At 34.4% G+C, this 22,737-nt stretch overlaps 1 protein-coding gene and 1 non-coding gene across 2 annotated transcripts in view; one reads left to right on the forward strand and one right to left on the reverse strand.

The window, feature by feature from the left end:
* KCNU1 (potassium calcium-activated channel subfamily U member 1) overlaps nucleotides 1-22,737 on the forward strand; it is a 268,697-nt gene that overhangs the window by 240,876 nt on the left and 5,084 nt on the right. Inside the window, 2 exon segments of the mRNA XM_051975505.1 lie at nucleotides 3,026-3,100; nucleotides 5,380-5,519. Of these exon segments, the coding sequence (XP_051831465.1) occupies nucleotides 3,026-3,100; nucleotides 5,380-5,519 (215 nt within the window).
* Nucleotides 22,301-22,407, reverse strand: LOC127552546 (U6 spliceosomal RNA). The gene has a single exon (XR_007951422.1). It is a non-coding gene; the product is annotated as a U6 spliceosomal RNA (small nuclear RNA).

The raw sequence follows: 22,737 nt of genomic DNA on the forward strand, positions 1-22,737 counted from the left end.
TTCCAACACTTTATAAACTATTTGGGAAAATAGGCAAAGACGTTATATTAAATTCCTTCTATGACACAAATATGATGCTGAATGTCTAAAACAGGATGAGCCAAAACAGAGAAAATTGCTGACCAATCTCTCTAATGAATATTGATGAAAAAATTTTAAACAAAACATTAGTAAAGAGATCACCACAACTTTTTTTTTAATTATTTTTTTCACAACAACTTTAATCAGCGGTATAATACACTCTGACCAAGTGGGATTTATGCCAAGAATGCAGGGCTGGTTCAATATGAGGAAAACTATTGACATAATTGAGTATATTTATAACAAAACTAATAGAAATTATATGATAATCTCAATAGAGGCAGAAAAATCTATTGACATAATACAGCACCCATTTCTAATAAAAAAAAACCACACAAGAGAGCATAGAAATAAATAGTTTTCCTTAAATGATAAGCATCATCCATCTAAAACCATTAGCAAGAATTATCTGTAATGTGGAGAAGCTAAATTCATTCTCAATAAGATCGGGGTGAAACAAGGATTATCACCATTATTCAATGTTGTGCTAGAAATATTGGTTCAAGCAATAAGAAAAGAAAATAAATTAAAGGAATTGAACTCAGCAATGAGAAGATAAAACTATCACTCTTTGCTGATTATATGGTGGGATGCCTACAGAATTCTATAGAATCAACCAAAAATTCATTTGAAACAATTCACAATTTTAGTAAAGTCGCAGGACATAAATAAATCCACACAAATCATTAGCATTTCTATATGATACTAGCAAAATACAGTAGCAAAAGATAAAAAAAAATATCCTTTTAAAATAGGCAGAAAAATATTTGGATGTTTACCTATCAAGACAAACCCCAGAACTATGTGAACACAATTACAAAACATTTTTCACACAATCAAAATCAGATTCAAACAATTGGAAAAATGTCGATTGTTCATGGTTAAGCTGGGCTAATGTAATTAAAAAGACAGTTCTACCTAAATTAATCTACTTATTCAGTGCCATACCAAACTGTCAAAAATTATTTTATAGAGCTAGAAAAAAAAATCAAAGCAATTCATCTGGAAAAAAGAAAGGTCAAGAATATCAAGAGAATTCATGAAAAAAAATTAGTATCTTAGCAGTAACAAACTTAAAACTTTATTATAAAGCAGCAGTCATTGAAACCATCTAATACTAGCTAAGAAATATAGTGGTGGAGCATTGGAAACGTTTAGATACACATGACAAAATAATCAATGACTGTAGTACTATAGTAATCTAGTACTTGATAAATCCCCAACTCCAGCTTCTGGAATAAGAACTCACTAATTGACAAAAATTGCTGGTAAAACTGGAAAATAATATCAGAAACCCAGTATAAGCCTACATCTCACATCACATAATATAATAAGGTCAAAATGGGCACATGATTTAGGTAAAAAATGATACTATACATAAAGTAGGAGAGCAAGGAATGGTTTACTATCAGCTCTTTGCCTCACAGAGGAATTTGTGATCAAAGATGAACTAGAGAACATTATGAAATGCAAAATGAGTAATTTTATTATATTAAATTAAAAAGGGTTTGCATAAACAAACCAATGCAGCTAATATTAGAAGGAAAGCAGAATGCATGAGAAAAAATACAGCCAATATTTCAGATAAAGGAGTCATTTATAAAATATATAAAGGGCTGATTCAAATTTATAAAAATATAATTTATTCTCCAATTGATAAATGATCAAAGGATATGAACAAACAATTCTCAGCTGATGAAATTAAAACCAATTACATTCATATGAAAAAAATATTATAAATCACTATTGATTAGAGACATGCAAATTAAAACAACTCTGAGGTACCACTTCATATCTTTCAGATTAGCCAAGATAACTTGGAAAAGATAATGATAAATTTTGTAGGGAATGTGAAAAAACTGGAGCATTAATGCATTGCTGGTGGAGTTGTAAAAGGAGCCAACCATTCTGGAGAGTAATTTGGAATATGCCCAAAGAGCTATAAAACTGTGCATACATACCCTTTGATCCAGCAGTGCTACTACTGGGTCTGCATCCCAAAATAAATAATAAAAGAGGGAAAAGGACCAACATATATAAAAGTGTTATAGCAGTTCTTTTTGTGGTTGCAAAGAAATGGAAAATGAATAGATGCCCATTAATTGGGGGATAGATTCTACTAAAAATAATCAACAGGCTGATTTTAGAAAGCATAAACTGATGCTGAACAAACCAGAAAAACATTGTATAAGACAAAGAAAAGATTATGTGATGATCAACTATGACAGCCTTGGTTCTTCTCAGAAATTCAGTGATCCAAGCAATCTCAATAAACTTGGATAGAAAATGCCATTCTAATCAAGAGAGAGAACTATGAAGACTGAATGTAAATCAACATATGCTATATTCAATTTTTTTTCTTCTAGGTTTTATGTTGTGTGTGTGTGTGTGTGTGTGTGTGTGTGTGTGTGTGTGTGTGGTTTTCCCTTTTGCCTGATTTTTCTCTCCCAACATGATTCATATGGATATTTGTAAAAACAATGAATGTGTATGTATAACAAAAATATTCTTTTATATGTAACTGGGAAAATAAAAATAAAAAATAATGGAAAAATCACTATAAAAATATTCTAAAGAATGTTGGGAGGGAGTTGGGCTGCTAAGTAACAACTGACACCCAGCACTTCCATTTAACAAAACATAATTATGTTTTTGTTATGATGTCAATAATGGAATCTCCAGAGAATTATTTATTCTCTATCCCTGGAAGTGTCAGCTAAATAAATTCACCTTACAAAGAAGCTGCAACAACCAGAGACAGAGACAAAAGAGGAAAAAAAAGAGCTAGAGAAAGGAAGAAAGCTAACTATAGGAAATAACATGATTTGGGGGCATGCATAGTATCATTAAAAAGTGCTTAGAGCATATTTACATTTTTTAAAGTCTTCAAGTTATTGTTTTCACATTTACCAGATTTTCTCTTTTTTGCTCCCTATTTTTACAGAAAGGTGTTCTAGACATACCTCATATTCTACATTTCAAGAAAAATTTAGACGGATTCCCATCATAACTGAACTGAGTATGTTTTCTTTTCCTTTTGTTTTTTGAGAGGAGATACATAAGGAGGTGGTATTCACAGGAATAATGGGAGCCAGGATTATTGTGTCGTTATATAATGAGGTCCTGGATTCTATTTGTAATTCTCAGATAAAGAACTATAATCTTTAAAAAAAAAAAAAAAAAACCTTCATGGTCTGTCTAGATGCTGTGACCGTGAAAAGAGGCAGTGGGGCATACTGAAATTTTAGAACTTTGGTGACATTATCTAGTAAAAGCCCATCATAAACCTGATGTTGAGAGATAAGGTCAACATCTTCATGGTCTGGCTCTTCCTGCTTCAAGAAAAAGGATGAACTTTTTATCTCTGTGTACAAGGAGATTTTATAATAGGGCAGACCTCAGTTGCTAGAAAAAAAATGAACATTTATGGAAGGAAGTTAAGGGTGCTCATAAGAGACTTGTGCCCTACAAAAGCCCTTCTAAGTCCTCTAATAGCTGAAATTTTGCTTTTCAAGATTCATTCCATTAGTTGAGTTATTGGTATATATTTGTTGAGGTCTTTTTAGTAAAATCCAATACTTCTAAGATGCTTGATACTGTTTTTGAATGTATTATGTCCTAATTAATTTGAAGATACTAGGAGCTAAATAGTATTTGGGATGTGATTTGGAAATGGGGTGATATTAGTGGAGAGAAAAGGAAAGGAAAGAAAAAGTACAAGAACAGGGATGTAGGAATTTGGAAAACAAACTATTGCTTCGCAATTTTGCCCAGGATCAGACCCAGGAACAGACTTTTTATCTAAGTCTGATAAAAACGCACGGGGTAGCAAAGTATTTTAAAATGGCATTTTCAGGTGTAATAGTAAGAAAATAATACACATAAAGTTTTTTGAAAATTTTAAGTTGCCATATAAATATTTGTCATTATTGTTACTATGAAACTCTGCCATAGGTAGGGCTTTGAAGTTCTTCTGGGCAGTTCTAAAAATTAATCAGGAGGAATTAACCAGTGATTCTGTAATACCAAGCCCCAAGCAAATCTGAATCATGATGGCATTCACTGTAATCCTAGGAGTCTGGGATATTCTAATCCTAAATAGAGTACAGAAGCTTATTATCTATTACCATTCATTCTCTCATAACCCCCTTAATCACAGAAATTCTTTCTTACTATTCACCCCCTTAAATTTTTCTTTAATTCTATCTCCATTTGTGTCACAACTTCTTCCTAAAGTGGATATGTACTAAAAAGTCTTAATTGGCAGCATATTGTAAGACTGATTGAGAAATCAAAAAAAGAGAGATTCCTTTCAGCATTCAGTTTTCAGAGAAGTCTAAAATGACTAGTGCAAATGAGGGACCTTGTGACAGCAGACTATGCTTATCAAATTACTCTGACTTCAGAGAGCTACCTCTCTCAGCTGCTGGAAAGGAAGGTAGACTATGGGTTTCTGAGCCTGGTTTCAGGCATGAGAGTATGGAATGCTGTGTGATTCATAGTCAAGTAGCCAACAGCCTTGAGGGTACTAGACTAGAATCCTTTCTGTACTTCATAGTTTAAAAATATAAGAAAGTATGTTGTATACATGTTTATAAATAAGCATATATATATATATATTTATGTATATCTATATAGAGCTATATATACATATCTATATCTATACATATGTAAAGAAAATATATAGCTGTGTACATAAATACATAAATGCGGGCAGAATTATAATTCAGTCATTTGTCATATCCTACTCTTCATGACGTTATTTGGGGTTTTCCTAGCAAAGATACGGAAGTGGTTTGCCAAGTCTTTCTTCAACTCATTTTAGAGATGAGGAACTGAAGCAAACAGGACTAAATAACTTGCTTAGGGAAACATACCTGGGAAGTATCTGAGGTCAGATTTGATCTTAGGAAGATGAGTCTCCCTGACTCCAAACCCAGCAATTTATCCACTGCAACCACCTATTTGCCCCCATATATCTGTATATCTATTTATCTGTCCATTCATGCATCCATCTATCTATCCATACACCCCTCTATCTATCCATCTATCTATCTGTCTGTCTATCCATCCATCCATTCACCCATCTATTTATCTACGTACCTATCTATATCTATATATATTTTTCATAAACAAAAGGGTTTAAGGGATATAGATTGAATTAGAAAGATGCATTTCAAAGGCATTGAAGTAAGATGTTTTGGCAGGGTCAGATACAAACATTGGTGCTCCTGAGTCAATTCCTTTGTTTCTAATCCTAGCCTGTTGGCCTGTTCTTTTTGTCTACTTGCCTTGCAGAAAATCCTTCCAACATTCATTTTATTGAGCAACTCAGTGGAATGCATGGTGGTCTCCTAGGACCAAGCTTGCACCTGAGTACCTCTTTCTCTACCGGTGCTGTTTTTTCGGATAGTTTTTTAGATTCCCTGTTGGCCACGGTAAGTGTGACATTGAAGTTTGCATCCCTAACATTGAATATTGAAGTTTGTAGTCCTTTAGAGCTTGGGACTTAGGTGATTAAGGAATTAGAAAGTAATTATGAAATTAAACATGTGTACAGTACTGGTAAAGTTACCAAAGAATATCCATATATATTGTCCCTGTAGGGTTGGGATATGGAAAGTACAACCATTGCATGGATGGTCTGCCATAGGATCATTATACCACAGAATTAAAAGGGCAGCTAGTGGATAGAATACCAGCCCTGAAGTCAGGAGTTCAAATCTCGTCTCAGACACTTAACACTTTCTAGCTATGTGACCCTGGGCAAGTCACTTAACTTCAATTGTCTCAGCAAAAATAAATAAACAAAAATAAATTAAATGATATATCAAAAGGCTATACTTAGAAAACCATGCAACAGTTGTGCAGTTGGGAGTCAATGTTGTGTCATAGATCTAGTTTTGCTGTCAAGAAGACTCAAATTTTTGTTCCTTTTATCTATTGATTGTGTGATCATGGGTTCGTCATTTAACCTCTCAGTAGATTTTAAGTTACAACTTTCTCCATTTCTAAGTTACAACTTTTTAAGTTTTTAAGTTGCAGAGAATCTGTTGATAGTCATTGACAAGTGAAGTTTTTTGAAAGTTTCTTCTTAAATTTAAAAAGTTTAAATCTAGCTGGTTAGAGGCAGCTAGATGGTGCAGTGGATAAAGCACTGATCCTGTAGTCAAGAGAACCTGAGTTCAAATGTGCCCTCAGACATTTAACACTTCTAGGTGTGTGACCCTGGGCAAGTCACTTAACCTCGATTGCCTTACAAAAGAAAAAAAAAAAGATTAAACCACTAGTCCTATTCAAAAAATGTAGAACCTATAGTAATGCTGGGAGAAAGTTGTAGTCATAATATTAAAGAAATTAATACATAAAAAAACTTTAGAAATAATAGCATCAGGGATTGGGTGCTAGAAAGGTACTTAGAGATCATCTAGTCCAGCATATCCATTATAAATATAGGAAAAACTGAAGCCCAAGAAGTAAGAGGAGTTAACAGATTTAGGAAATCTAAACCCAAATTTCTCATTCTTCAAGTGAGGAAATAACCCAGGGTTAGCTTGTGATTTTTATAGGTCATGTAGACAGTACATAGCAGAATCAGTATTGAATCTGGTCTTCTGATACCAATTCATTTGCCCTTTGCACTATATATAAGGGGTACAACTTGACAAAGGTCACACACAGCTACAAGACGGCAGAACCCAGAAGAGGACTCATGTCTGCCTTTTGAAAACTTCAGGTTCTTTTAGTTAGACCACACCACTTTTGGATTCTAACCTTCAAAGACCTGTTAATGACAAAACACAACACATTTCAACACAACACAACCTTAGACTTTCCCTTTTCTTCTTTTCTTTATAAAAGCTCCTTGAATCACAGCTATTAAATCCTTTTCAAGAGAGTATTGATTTACTGATGATTGGACCTTGCAAGAATAAATCTTAGTGCATGAGAGAATGACACTGTAAAAGAAAAGTCAATGGATTTAGTGTGGAAATATCATGGTTTAATAAGGGAAATGCTGTTTTCTACCTAAAGGTTCTTGAACCATTCATATGCCATCCCTGGGCCTTGGTTTCCTCACTTAAACAATGAAGAGTTAGAACTATATTTCATTTAAATTCTCTTCTTTCTCTAAATCCTATAAAATGATGCATTATTTTGAGAGTGTTTGTTGTTTTTGAATCATTTTAGTCTTGTCCAACTCTTCATGATCCCAGTTGGGGTTTTCTTGGCAAAGATACTGGAGTGCTATACCATTAACTTTTCCATCTCATTTTACAAATAAGGAAACAGAGAAAACAGGGTTAAGTGACTTGCTTAGTCACACAGCTAGTAAAGTTTAAGTCCAGTAGTAACAAATGACTAGTTTTGTCGGGAAGATAGTAATGAGATGTAACATGACTATTTTCCTGGTTCCAAGTCCAGTATTCTATCTACTATGCTATCTAGCTGCCTTATTGAGGCTGTAGTAACATACCTTAAATGCAAGGCCAAAGTTTATCCTTCCATTCATTCTCTTGAGGTACATATCTGGCTTCAATACCTATTATTCAGATGCATAAATTATTTGCACTTAAACATATTCCTTCAGTAATTACTCAATCCAAAGATAATAAGTCTATGGTATAATCTGTTAAAAGCCAAGTTTGCAAAGAACTTTTAGTGGAGGAACTGAAAAGAATTGACTTCCACCTGAGATTCCCTGCTGACCCAATGAATACCCCCTCATGGAGCCTACATGCACACATTACTTAAGTCATGGTACCATATAAATACAGATAGTATCACAAGAACAGGATTACAGGCTATGCTCTCTGCTTGCAAGAAATATTCATATTAAAAAGTCAAGGAGTGAAACCTGAATCTAAACCATTTATTTCTCTTCCTCAGAAACAACCAATAACAGACAAATCCCCAAGAAACAGCTTGCTTGGACTGATCTTATTGTAGCATTGTTTCTCTTGCATATGGTCCACCCTACACTATCTGGTGTGTCCCTTTGCCCATCCCAACCACCATTATGTTTCAACGGGATTTGGGCTTGAGAGAAGTGTGTTAGATTTAGGTCTCTATCATATGTACTCTAGGAGCATCACCAACCACCGTGAGATCTCAGAAATAAAATACTGCTTCTATGAGGGTTTGGAATGAAATATGCCATGAATCTTCTGACAGGATAAGCAGGCAGAGTTAGCTAAAATCTTAGCCAAAGAACTTGGCGAGGAATAGGAGAGAGCAAAGTCTAGTTACTTTCCTAGGATGGTGGAACTGTTGGGAAAAGTGTCGTTTTGCTGTTTGTCACCGATATGTCAGTCAGCTATCTGGTAATAAATGACTAGTTTTGTCAGGAAGATAGCAATGAGATGTAACATGACTTGTCTCTGGTGGGTAACATTGCTGCTGGGTTTAAGATCCAAGTTCTCTGCAGAAATGCTCATATGACAGCAATGTGTTTCTGTAGCTAAGGAACCTTGGACAAATATTGAATGGTCTATTCATAAAGAGGAGCAAGGAGTTACTTAGAATATGCCAGAAAAGATGGTTAGGCTGAAAGAATAAAAGGAGAAAGAAAAAAAGGAGGAGAAAAAGGAGGAAGCCAAGGAGGAAGAAAGGGAAGGAAGGCAAGGAGGAGAGAGAATGAAGATAACAGGGGAATAGTAAAAGGATAAAAGAAGACTTAAGAAAGGGATGAGGAATCAAAAGATGCATGAATGAGCATTTCATAAGTGGTTCTTGTGCCAGGTAATGTCCTAGTATTGTGAAGATCTGGAAGATGTGGAAAAGAAGAGAAAAAAAGAGGAAATGAAGGAAACATAGGGGAGTACTTAGTATTAAATTGACATAGTTGAACTATGGATAAAAATTTTGAAGATATATCCTCTTCCTATTTTCCACCCCTCCTTCTGGAAACTAAAGCAGTTTCAGGAGTCATGAAGTTATCCCCAAGGGAACAGATGTCCCTCCCCATCTTCAAAGATGGAGATAGTATGTGAAAAGAAATTAGCATTAGTAATGAGGAAACACAACATTAATATTAATTAATTAATAATAATTTTATAATAACAAAAATAAAATAATTTTCATTAAAATAATTAATTTGGAAAGTGCCACAAGTGAAATGGTGACACCCTCAGTAAGCCATCTCAGCAGATGAGCTACATCAGGCTGATAATAACCAACAGGTATCAAACCTTTCAATGATTTAGGGAGATGTCTCCCCTAAGCATATGATGAAGACATCATCTGGCAGAATGGGTGGATGAGAACAATTTGTTCCAAGAGCCATGGGGTTAATTGAAGCAGGCACTGTGGAGAGTTTAGTGTTTGACTAAACTGCGTCCCAGGCCATCACTAGTCACCCTGACCTTTGTCTTGCCACAGGACTTTGATAATTCCAGAAGAGAGAGTGAGGCTGATGACTTTGTGCAACTGTGCCTCATTTCAATCTAATTCACTAGTAAGTCAAGACATCACCCTGTAATGTCATTGGTTGTCTTAGAAATTGAAGAACAAACAACAATGAGCTATTTTCTCAACTGTGCCTGCTTTCTTCCCTGGCTTCCATCAACTCCCAAATAAACTCCCACCTTTTACAGAAAGAATTCTCTTTTTCTCTTAATTTCTCTTAATTCTAGTACTTTCCCTCTGCTATTTCCTATTTGTCCCGTATATAGCATGTTTTGAATAGATTTATTTGAATGTTGTCTTCACACTAGATTATAAACTCCTTGAGGTCAGGAATTGTGTTTTTGCAACTTTTGGTATGCTTATAACAGTATATGCTATATAATAGATGTTTAATAAATTCTTATTAATTCATTCATTGTTTTGAGGTTTGCAAAACTTTATACAAATAACTCATTTTATCTTTTCAAGAACTCTGGGAGCTAGGAGTTATTATTATACCCATTTGACAGATGAAAAAACTGAAGGAGACAGAGATTATGTGACTTGCCCATGATCATACAACTAGTAAATATTTGAGGATAAATTTGAACTCAGATTTTCCTGGCTTCATGTCCAGCATTCTATCCATATTCTCAGATGCTAAAAAAAATTTATGATGAGGAATTAAGGAAAACTCATTTTTTCTTTATCCTTTTTAGCCCTCCAAATTTTTTTTTTAGTACCAGTTAACTATCATCCCAAGAGCAAATGCCTTTTGTATTGATGTTCTTTAGGATGATTATCTATTTTGCAAGCAGCTTCTCACTATCAAACCTCATGTAACCTTTTAAGTCATAGAACAGTTGAATATTTGAAGTAGAAGTAATTTTTCTGGACATCTAACCTAGTTCATACTTGAACGGCATTTTGCAATATAATATATATGACAAGCGGTCATCCCATCTCCAGTTGAAGATCTGAAATTGACCTGGAGGAGGGGCTGACCATTATCTTCAAAGGCATATCATGCAACTTTTAGATCTCTATAATTGTTAGGAATCACTCAACAAGAAAATAACTGTGTACCATGCACCAGATATTATGTTAGGTGTTAGAGATAAAATACTACCAGGAAAACCATCTCTATTTACAAGGGATTAATATTCCAAAGGGAGAGACAAGGACAGATATAAACATATACATAATTGATATAAATAAATACATAGGAGTTAAATACAATTCAATTTTGGAGAGTTGAGGGGATCAGGAAAAATCTCAGGACAAAGATGATCCTTGAATTATATCTTGAAGGAACAGAGAGGTTCTTTGGGGCAAATGTAAAAAGGAACTGTGGAATAGTCAGTGCAAAGGCAGGGAGACAAGAGATAGAAGGGCTTTTTTTTAAGCACGTGAGGAACAGAAAGAAGGGCAGCTTGGTTTGATTGAGGGGGGGGCAGAGGAAAGATAGTTTGTGTCAAAGTTTTGAAGGACTTTAAAAGCTAAATGGAGTTTATTTGAATCTAGATGAAATAAATTATTGAATAGAGAATGATACGCTCAGATCTTTGTTTCAGGACAATCAGTTGTCATCCGTGTAGAAGAGCTGAAATAAAAAGGAACATGTGGCAGAGAAATGAGTTGGGTTTCAATAACAGTGGAGAGGTTATAAACTAAAGTGGTGGTTGTATGAATGTCGAGAAAGGCTTTGATGCAAGACATGTTGAGGGGCAGGGTGGAAGGGCAGGAACAGTAAAAGTTAGCAACTGTTTGGATACATTGAGGCTTCTTAAACTTTTTTCACTAGAAACCCCTTTTGCCTGAGATCCTGGGTATATAAGTATATAAAATATGAACACAAATCAAACATTTACTGGTAATAAATCATAAATTTATTTTAAAACAATTCTTTGCCATACATAAAATTTTTACCATTTATTAAAGATGAAAGCAAATTTGGATGCTAATGAGATGGATGTGCTTGTTTATTTTTACAAAAAGAATTAAAACTTGGCAGAATATTTGATACCTTTTACTTCCCTATGAAAGCCCCTTGAATATAGCTGTCATGGCCCACTTTTCACTCCTAGACTTCTGTCCTCCAGAGCAAATGTCTTTAATTCCTTCAACAATTCCTCTCATTTTATCCAAGTCAAGTAGTGTGCTGCCAAACTCAGATGCCCAGGGAACACCACTGTAACCTCCTGCCAAGTGTACACTGACTATGGAATCTGATCATTCAATCAGGCCTGAATCCATTTAATTGCATTAGCATCTAGTCCACATCTTTCCCTGTTCTCTATAAGAATATTATGAGGCATTTTCTCAACTGTTTTACTAAAATCAAAGTAAAATCTGGAACAGATAGGTGACCCATAGAATTTGGAATCACTTAACCCCTATTTACCTCAGTTTTCTCAGTGGGAACACACTGGAGAAGGAAATGGCACTAGTATTTTTGCTAAGAAAACTCCACGATTCACAAGTTCACAAATAGTCTGACACGACTGAACAACAAGAGATCTATAACATCCCCCAAAAATACCCATTTATAATCTTGTCAAATAAAAGATAAAATTAACCTTAGATAATTAATCTGACAAAACTTGGATGAAACCTGGGAGGCTTTTTGTCATCACCTCTTCCTTTACTTACATATTCACTATTCATCACTTTCTTGATATGTTCCAGAATTTTTCCAGAAATAGAAGTTTAGGATTACAGGTCTAAAGTTTGCAGGTTCTATTAACTTCCTTTTTTTTTACAGACAATATTTATTCTGTAGTCCTTGAGTACATTTCCTCTTCACCATTACCTTTCACATTTCATGGATATTCACTCAGAAATTACATTTATTAGTCATTTTCATACATTTGAGGAGAAAGACTATCTGGAACATGTGACTTCAGCTAATAAAAGGTTGCCAAGCTTATTCCTATTGACATCTTGGGAATTAACTTCCTGCTAGTGTTTTTGCTATTGTTGTTACTCGTCACTACCTCTACAAAGATCATTTGTGTAGGCCAAAAACAAAACAAAACAAATAAAACAAAACAAAACAAAACAAAACAAAAACAAAAAAGAATTGAGCCATAATTTGCACATGCTCATTCTGTCTCTCTGTCTCTGTCTCTCTGTTTCTCTCTGTCTCTGTCTCTGCCTTTCTGTCTCTCTGTCTCTCCTCTCTCTGTTTTTGTTTCTGTCTCTGTCTCTCTTTCTCTGTCTCTCTTCTCTCTCTCTATGTCTCTGTCTCTTTCTCTCTCTCTGTTTCTATGTCTTTCTGTGTGTGTCTGTCTCTGTCTCTCTCTCTCTCTCTCTCTCTCTCTCTCTCTCTCTCTTCTCTTTCTCTATGTCTCTGTCTCTTTCTCTTTCTCTCTGTCTTTCTCACTTTCTCATCAGTTATCTTTCCACAGAACTCTCAGTCCTTCTTGAAGACTCCTCTTTCCCTCAATCTAGCTTTAAAATATACATATTTTGTTGTCCCTACCATTCTTTGCCAACATCAACTTATTCTGAGTTTTCACATTCCTGACAGTATTTTCTCAAAACTATGCCATTATCTTCTATCCTTTTTCTATTTCCTATCTTTGTTTCCATCTTTAGTACATCTTTTAAAAATCTAATTTGGTTGGCAAGATTCCTATGCATACACATCAGTCTTTTCAGACAAATACCATCTTTTCTTTTTTTCCACATCAGAGTTGTTTATTTTTGTGTCTTCAGAATTTCATTCTTGAGAGTTTCCCAACCCACTTCTTGGGATGATTTCCTACTAACATCTCAACACATAGAATCCTATCTGCATTTCATTTGAAGCCCCTGAAATCTATATTTCCTCTTTAATTCTAACATGCATGTTAAATTATACTTGACTTCCTCTACATTTCTATCACAAAATCTAAGAAAAAATTTTCACTTCCTCTCAGGGTCCCCATATTTTCACACCAAGGTCCATTTTCTCCCTGTTAAGGGGAATAAGAACCAGAGTAGAATTTCCCCTTGTTTATTCTTTCATCTTTTTGAAAGACAGAATTTTAATTAAGGCAAGTCACAGAGCTGTTAGTAATTTTGGCTAAACAGAAAGTCCCCAATCATTACTATGTCATGTCTCTGTGTCAGGCGCATGATCTGTTTCCCCAATTCCTCATCTCGGTCTATCTTCTGTCCTGAGGGTCTCTAGTGTACACATAACAATGTCACTTTCTCCATCAGCATGCCGGCTATTTTTTCCCCAATACTTTCTTCTCACATTAGCATAACTTCTTAATATGTAGTTAAGTAACTTTTCCCTTTATGTATGTTTGATCTTTTTAATAAGATATATTCACTCAGAATCATATTCTAGACATGAGTTGAATTTCACAAAAAATCAGATCTTCTGTTTTTCAGTCATTGACTGTAATGGATAAACTGAAGAAAACAGTCCATAACACTGGGGTTTTCAGTGTTTTATCTAAGACTTTATAATTTCTAGCAACACTTTCTGGGTTCCTTCAGTTAGTGCTATTTATGGCCTCATAAATTATCAGGAGTACATAGTAATCATGTGTCTTGATAACTTTCAGGGGGATTTCTCAGTTATGTCTTGGGTATGGTGCCCAGGTTGAGAACAGACTACTCTAGTGATATTATCAGAATGACAAATAGCTGCCCTAGTACCCTTGAGCTTGGAGTACAACAAGCAGCTCTTTCTCCCTCTGAACTCTCTCCTTCAATAAAAGACTTATAAACATTTTAAGATATAAATGCACAATTCTTTTCCTTACATTTCTCTTTTGTGCGATTTTCTTCTACTCTCCAGCATCCTTATAAAGGCCAATCAGTCCATAATCACTTATTAAGCACCTACCAGGTGTCAGGCACTGGAGACATAAAGAAAAGTAGAGATGGTCCCAGTTTTCAAGAAGCTGTCAGTGTAATGGTGGACACAAATGTAAATAGACAAGGGCAAAGAAGCTTATACAGAGTAAAGTGGAAAATGATAAGCAAGGCACTGGTATTAAGAGGAAATTAGGAAAGGCTTCCAGGGGAAGATGGAATTTAGTATGTCAATTGAATGAAGCCAGGGAAGCCAGGAGGTAAAAATGAGGAGAACATTCCAGGCATAAGGGACAGGCAGTGAAAATGCTGGGAGATGGAGTTAATTAGGAAAGGATTAAAAAAAAGAGAGAGACAGATTGCCTTGAAGCAATAAAGACCTGGTTGTGGCTACATAACAAAAATTTATAGTGTACTCATTCAGCACAGTTTTGTGATTTTCTACAGCTTTGTTCAGGATCATTTATATAGGAGTAAAGGAAGCATATGGTTTGAATGATTCAAGGCTGAATCTTTGGCAGGACAAGATAGTCACTAAGTTAAGTAGGCAAAGAACTCAAGCAAAAAGGAAAGGATACAGTCAAATTTGAGTTTAAGGGTGAATGCTTGAGAAAAAGCTGAGGCGACAAGGCAGTAGAAGGCATTGACAGTATAGAAGTCAAAAAATAATTTGGAGTTGCAAGAACAATGAAGAAGAAGTGGAATGAAAATAGATTGTGATCAGAGAAGGGAATTTCAAAGTTAGTAATCATGGCAGTGGTGAAATTGTGGATAGTGGCAATATGAAAGGTAGGTCCATCTATCCCTTTATGTGGAGGAGTAGAAGAGTACATCATGTGAAATGAATAAATTGAATTGTGAAGGTAAAGTGTTTCAGGAAGTATCAATATGTATATTGATGTCTCCAGTATGGAGGCAAGATTTGTGGAATGGGAAAAGCTTGTAAGCCTGACATGGAATTAGTTGAGAAAAGAAGGGAAATGTCCTGGAATTTGGTAGATAATAGCTACTATAATTTTGATTAGGTGATAGATATGGTTGAGTGAACTTTAAGAATGATAGAGGTGAGAATGATCGAGTAAGATCATGCAAGCGGCAACAGGAAGCAAGGAATATTCTCCCCCAACTTGAATAGTGAAAAGGGGTATGTATAAAAGTACAGCCATTAATAAAGGGGGAGTCCAGGGAGACTATATTAGTATAAGGAAGACAGTTCTCTGAGCCAAAAGATGGAAAGAATATAAAAGAAAAAGATTTAAATCCTTAGCTCTAGGGAAAAAAAAAAAAAAACTATACACCCTAATTTTCTTCCTGGTTTTCTGGAAATAGTAGGTTTTGAGTCTAAATGTATCCTTGGAAAGCAGTGGATTTGGGAAAAATTTTGACTCAGTTTACTTCCTTGCAATTTTAGATGTGTCATTTATTCTTTTGGGTCTGTCTATAACATTGGAATTTGAAAGTAATTGATTCCTAACAACCCTTCTCACCTTACTATCTCTTACTACCCTTACCCCACCATATCCAGTCTTTTGCCACAATCTGCTAATATCACATTCAAAGTATCTCTTAAATGCATTCCCTTCTCTCCTGATTCACTGCCACTATTCAAGGGCAAGTCCTTATCACCTTAGACCTGGATATTTCAGTAGCCTGATAGTAGGTCAGCCTCCTCGCATCTTCCCCATTCCGATTCATCTTGATTCAGCTGCTAAAAATATTTCCCTAAAGTGAATGTTCAACCATGCCATTATCCTATTCAGTAAACATCAGTGGTTCCCTATCTACTCCAAAATCAAACAAAAAGTCCTCTTGTTAGCATTCAAAGCCCTTGTTGACCGAGTCCCTCTCCCTCCATCTTTCCAATCATCTTACACCTTACAACCTCCCCTGTAACCCAATAATTTTTTGATCCAAGAATACTGACTGCCGAGGTGTTCTACCAACAAGACATTCCATCTCTTGGCTCCAGGCATTTTCTTTGGCTGTCCCTCATTCCTGGAATGTTCTCCCTCTTCATTTATGCCTCCTAGGTTTTTTGGCTGCCTTCAAGTCCCAACTATTTAACTTGTGTAAATTTACAGATTTGCTTGTCTCTATCCTTATATTATGAAGTGCTTGAGAGCAAGGACTACCTTTTGTCTTTCTTTGCTTGTACAGTACTTAGCACAGAACCTGATGCATAGAAAATGTTTGAATAAATGCTTATTGAACAATTATTTTATTTAATCCTCACAATAATCCTGGGAGGTGGGTACTATTATTCTCCCTATTTTATTATTGAGGAAATTGATGCAAATAGAGGTTATGTTTACAGGAAAGGAGGGAAAATTGTTCTTGTCATACAAGTAAAATATATTATTAAAATTAATTTTCTAATATAACTATTGCAGTAATATGGAGAATGGGTTACTGCAGTGAGGTTAAGAAGTATTAAGGATCTGAAGCCATATTGGAACTTGGGTCCTCCTGACTCCAACTCAAGCATTCTAATTACTGTCCCACTTAATTGCCACCATTTACACTATATGAATGTACTTGAAAACTTCTGAACCTCTTCATTTGGGGCTAATTCATCTTAGTCAGGATTGTCATTGCCATTTATTTTTAGCAAAGAAGAAATTACTTGTTTGAGATTCATATTGTTAATTAATGGCAGAGCTGGAATTATTCAGGTGCCATGGGTTCTAGTGCTCTAGAACCAGGTTGCCTCATTGCAGAATTTCCTTTGGAAAAATTTTTGTTTTTTAAATGTACACCAGATGGCTCAGGGATTTCTGTCTATTGTGTTAAGTGCTAATCTACCCTTGAGAGAGCTCTCAGTCTACAGGTACTGGTCTTCCAGCTGCTTCCATTTAGATTCACATCTTTTCTGTTATTTTAGCAAGTATTCATATATTGGAATTTTAAAGGTCCTAAAGCATTTAAAGCACATTGCAACTTACAAATTTTCCATAATAAAGGCAGAATGCGCACCTGAGTCTGCTGTAATGAGAAAAGAAGAAAGCCCAGCATAAGGGTGACACATAAATCCCATTATTTCTCCCAGCATAGAAATATGATCCTTTTGATGTCAAATATGAAGAAATGCTGCTTCTAAAAGTAAAATCTTCCTCTGTTAAGTATGCAAAATGCAAAATCCCTCAGACCACTCTGGGATAACGCGGGAATATAAACCCTGACTTTAAACAGTAGAGAATTACACTAACCGCATTATATTTGATCACTTTACAATATGGTCATATGATCTTAATCGGATTGTGGACTTAGACAGAATTTAATAATTCCATTCATCCCCATCTTGGTTCCTTAATACTGGCAGAGGGTGGGGTGGAAGGGAGCATATTCCATAAGCATGTGTCTGGATTTTGGTGAGTTGAGAAGCAGGAGAGCAAAGGAGAATTAGGAAGAATCATATTCCCTTATGAGATGTCTTGAAAACAGAGATTAAGGTGGAGAAATAGAAGTGTGACACTTTCATTGCATTTGGGAAGTATTCAATCAGTGTTTTTCTTCTCATTTCCCTTGATTCTACTTGAATAGATCATACCACTATCTATGGAATGCTACTAAGGATCTTTGGTCTCAAGGAATGCTGTATTAAACATGTGAACAACAGTGGATGCAGGGCCTTTCTCATTGTCTTTTTCAAATTATGAGATCTCCAAAATCAGAATTCCATAGAGAGATCAAATTTATCAGTAATTCAGAAAAAGTATAAACACAAGAGGGAGAAACTCAGATTTGAGTTAAAAAAACTTTTATGAAACATGTGAGTGTGTGTATGGATGGATGAATGTATAGGTATGTGTGTTTCATTCCTTTAACAATTCCAATGAAGGGCTATTTCATTTACATTTAGTGAAGTTTTTATACATAAACCATGGGTTCAGAAGAGGGGATAGGCTGGCAAATTTTTTCTCTGAAAAAAAATTTCTGCATAATGCCCCTTTACATTAAATATAAAATTATTATAATTTTCTCCCTTTCCTTAACTTTCTTAGTGTTTAACCAACATTAAGTACAATCAACAAAGTAATAAATGAAACTCTGATTTATAGAATGTTCATGATGAAAATTTATTTTTAATAAGAAAATATATCTCTTAATTTTAGTCAAAAAGACAGCCTTGATTTTTGGTTAAATGAAAAGAAATGAGCACAGTCTTAATCAGTTATTAAGTCTGGCCCCAATGGCAATCAATTGCTCTGCTTTAGGCTACATTCCATTGTCAAGAAAAGAGGAAAGAGGGAAAAAAAATATGTGAAAATGCTTATCTATACCTCAAGAGATTATATACACAGAGAAATCTCTCCATCATCATCCCCAATTAAAATAATTACAGGACTTAATGTTGGGCAATCTCTTTTGGAAAAAAAAAGTAGAAGAAATTTAACATTTTTGAAAGATAGATTGCATTTTTAAGTAAGTTATCCTAGGTCCAACTTCTCCCTTATGGCTCATGTTTGAGTGACAACGGACCAACCAATGTTCACCAACAAAGATTCTAATTCCAAAGGAATGATGCAGGCAACTGAAAGATTCTGCTTTCTAATCTGCAGATGTGGAAAGGGAATATAAGTCTTAGAAGGCAAGATAAGTTGTCTTTGGTGAGTCCCCAGCCTTTGGGTAACATCCTATGAGCAGCTGTGATTCATTTACAATGAAAATTTGACAATCAGGTCTCCAGCATTCTCTTGGAAACTATTAAAAAGAAAAGGTAACACCATCCATAAGAATGTGATGTTACTGGTTGTATCTGTAGAAAAATTGATTTAGGAAATGAGACTTTTAACTTTCACAAAAAAGGCATGCTTTAAAAAAAATACATACCCAAGTTAAAATGCTTTTTTCGTAGCTAGTTATTTTGTTTCTGATTTAATATTATCTTTTATAGGAAAGGAGGGAGAAAAGGAATGCCATACAAGTAAAATATATTATTACAATTATTTTTCTAGTATAACTATTGCAGTAATATGGAGAATGAGTAACTGCATTGAATTCTTTTGCTCAAGAACATTGCATTATTTCCTCCTTTCTATAATTTCATATACTCATTAAATAGCTTTTCTGACCATTAAACCTACCAAACTGCAGATGAATTAAAAGAGAGGGCCCATTGGTTTATGTATTAATGTTATATAGATGAAGCAGTACCTGATAGGATACTGCTCATGAATTCTGGCCTAAATAGTCAAAAAATAAATACAGCAAGTTCAGCTACATGTGGGTCTTGTTCCCATTTATTTTTTAAATGTCTTTTATATGCACAATTTATCAATCAGTCAATAAACATTTATTAAGTGTCTACTATGTGTCTGGGCACTATGCAAATATGAACTGGGGATACAAAAAGAGGCAAAAGTAATTCTTACCTTCAAGGAATTTATAATCCAATGAGGCAGATAGCATACACACACAAATATATAAAACAATGTACAGGAAAAATAGGAAATAATCAAAAGTTATTTGAATTAAGATGGGTTGGAGAAGGCTTTTTGTAGCAGGTGGGGTTTGAGTTAGGACTTAAAAGAAGCTAGAGAAGTCAGTAGAGAAGAAGGAAAAACATTCCAGGCATGGGAAACAGAATGCCTGGAGCCAGAAAGTGGAAAGGAACAACCAGGAATCTAATATCATTGAACTGAAGACTATATGTCAGGGAGTAAGGTGTGAGAAGACTGGAAAGTTGGAGGGGGAATAGGCTATGAATGCCAAACAAAGCATTTTATATTTGTTTTTGGAGGCAACAGGAAGGCATTAGAGTTTATTGAATATGTGTGGGGAGGATTATGATCACACTTTTATATTTTAGAAAAATTACCTTAATTGAAAACTTGAGGATGAATTGGTGTGGGGAAAGCTTGAAGTGAGCAGATCCACCAGCGAACTATAGCAATAATCCAGGTGTGAAATGATGAAGGCATATACTAGAGTAGGAATAGAGGAAAAGGAGATAAGGGGTCATAATCAAGACATTGCAAAGGTGAAATAAAGAAGCTTTGGCAAACAAAAAAATGGATATGGTGGAAGGGGTTGTGAAGGATAGTGAGGAATCCAGAATGATACCTGGATTGTGAGCTTGAGGAACTGGGAAGAAGTTGTTACCCTCTGAAATAACAGGAAAAATAGAAGGAGGGGGGACTTAGGGGAAAGATAACAATCTTATTGGCTCCTCACCAAAATCTTATTGGGGGAAGGTAAAGCAATTATTTTTATCCTCAATTTGCAAGCACGTACACTGAAAGAGAAGTAAAGAAAATCATTTAAAGTAACATTAGTGAATAATATAGTTGGAATGAAAACCCTGGCTCACAGACTTTTTGACATCTTGTCCAATAAAATCATAAACATGCCATAATTCCTGTGCCATGCAATATGTATAGTGAACTCTGAGTTAGTGTAATTGACACTGACCAAAATAGTTAATATATACAAATATATATGGTGATGAACTAAATGAATGGGAATAGAAAGGAGTCTGCATATTTCTCTTTGATAGGTGAAAGAATAAAACAAAGATGTAATAGAAAATTCATTTTAAAATGGCAATAATAAAGTAATTTAATAAAACTTAGATGATTAAAGCTAAAGCAGTTCCTGGGGAAAGTGTATATGCCTCTAAATACTTTCATCAACAAAAGAAATAGCAGATGAATTAATTTTCCACATATACACACACACAACTAACTAATCACCAAAAAAGGAAGTTTCAAAATGAAATATGGGAATAAGAAAACTGAAAGAAAACAACCAATACAATACTATTCTGATTTTCAAAGTACATTGTATTGACATATTTTGATTTTAGATTGTCAAATTTACCTTACCCTTTCCTCCACATTTCAAAAGTACCTTCTAATATAGCAAACATAACAACTAATAACAAATGAATAAAGTCAACAAGAAAAAATAATTAAATTACCGAATATATATTTTTTAAATTTTGTTTACAAAGATTCCCAAAATTTCTTTCAAGTTCTTTTCCATCCAGCTCTCAGACAGCATATCCAAAAAGTAAACTTGTTGAATTTTTTTTAAAAAGAAAAAAAAATTCTTTATGTTGAAAAAGAGAATTCCTAAAAATTGAAGAGAAAATAAACTAGCAAATGCTATTCTTGCCAATAAACTAATAGATGAAATGAATGAACATTTTTAAACCATTCATATTGTAGATGAAATGTATCATTTTAATAAATCAATAACCACATAAAAATAGTACAAATCACTGATAATTAGGAAAAGTTAAATTAAAACAATTCTTAGGTCCTACCTCTTATGCATCAAACTGGCAACGATGCCAACAAAGGAAAATGGTCATTGTTGGAAGGTCTATGTGAAATAGGCACAGTAATATTCTAGTTTGTGGAGCTATGAATCAGTCTAGCTATTATTTTTAATATTAGCTTTTTTCTATTTAAATTTATTTATTTAATATTTTCCCCAGTTACATTCAATTTTTTTTTACATTTGTTTTTAAGATTTTTGTGTCTTAGGTTCTCTTCCTTATCCCCACCCACAATTAAGAAACCACATGCAAAATATTTCCATAACAGTTAAGTTGTTAAAGAAAACATAGATCTCTCACCCTAATAAAAATAAAAAAATCTCAAGAAAAATTAAGTTGAAAATAAAAAGAGAGATAGAGAGGGCAATAGAGAATGTTGCAATCTATATTCAGACTCGATCAGTTCCTTTTCTGAGTATGGATAGGATTTTTCATCATAAGTCATTCAGAGTAGGTGTGGATGATTGATTATACTACTGAGAATAAAAAAGTAATTTACAGCTGGTCATCCTAGAACATTGCTATTACTTTGTATATAGTATATTTCACTTTGTTCATGGAGTATTTTCCAGATTTTTGTTGTGTTTTTCTGTTTTTGTTTTTGTTTTTTTTTTTTTTCCTGAGCATCCTGCTCATCATTTTCCAGAGAACAATAATATTCCATCAAAGAAACTAGCTTCTAAACTTTTTTTTTACAATTATTATTGTTGATTATATTTCCTCAATTATTTTCTCAAAAAAATCGAATCATTCATGAATCTGCATGTTATCTTTGCGCAAGGGCCACGCTAATCTTCTCTGTATCGTTCCAATTTTAGTATATGTGCTGTCAGATCGAGCACTGAGACAAGCCATTTTAGAAAACAATCTGGAAGTATGTTTCGAAATTACTAAACTGTGCCTGTCCTGTGTGTATTCAGGAATATATCTTCTGAGCAAATTCCTTAAAAAATTATATAAAAGGAAAAAGACATATATGCAAAAATATTGACAGTAGCTTTTTTAGTCATGCCAAAGAACTGGAAACCACAGAGAGTATGTATCTTTAGGGAAATACTGAACAAATAATGATATATAAATATAATGGAACTTTATGGTATTAAAATAACAAAATGAAGAGTTTTAGAGAAACATGGAAAAATCCATATGAGATGATGCAGAGTATAAACAGT

This window comes from Antechinus flavipes, chromosome 2 (assembly GCF_016432865.1).
Source record: "Antechinus flavipes isolate AdamAnt ecotype Samford, QLD, Australia chromosome 2, AdamAnt_v2, whole genome shotgun sequence".
Lineage (NCBI taxonomy): Eukaryota > Metazoa > Chordata > Mammalia > Dasyuromorphia > Dasyuridae > Antechinus > Antechinus flavipes.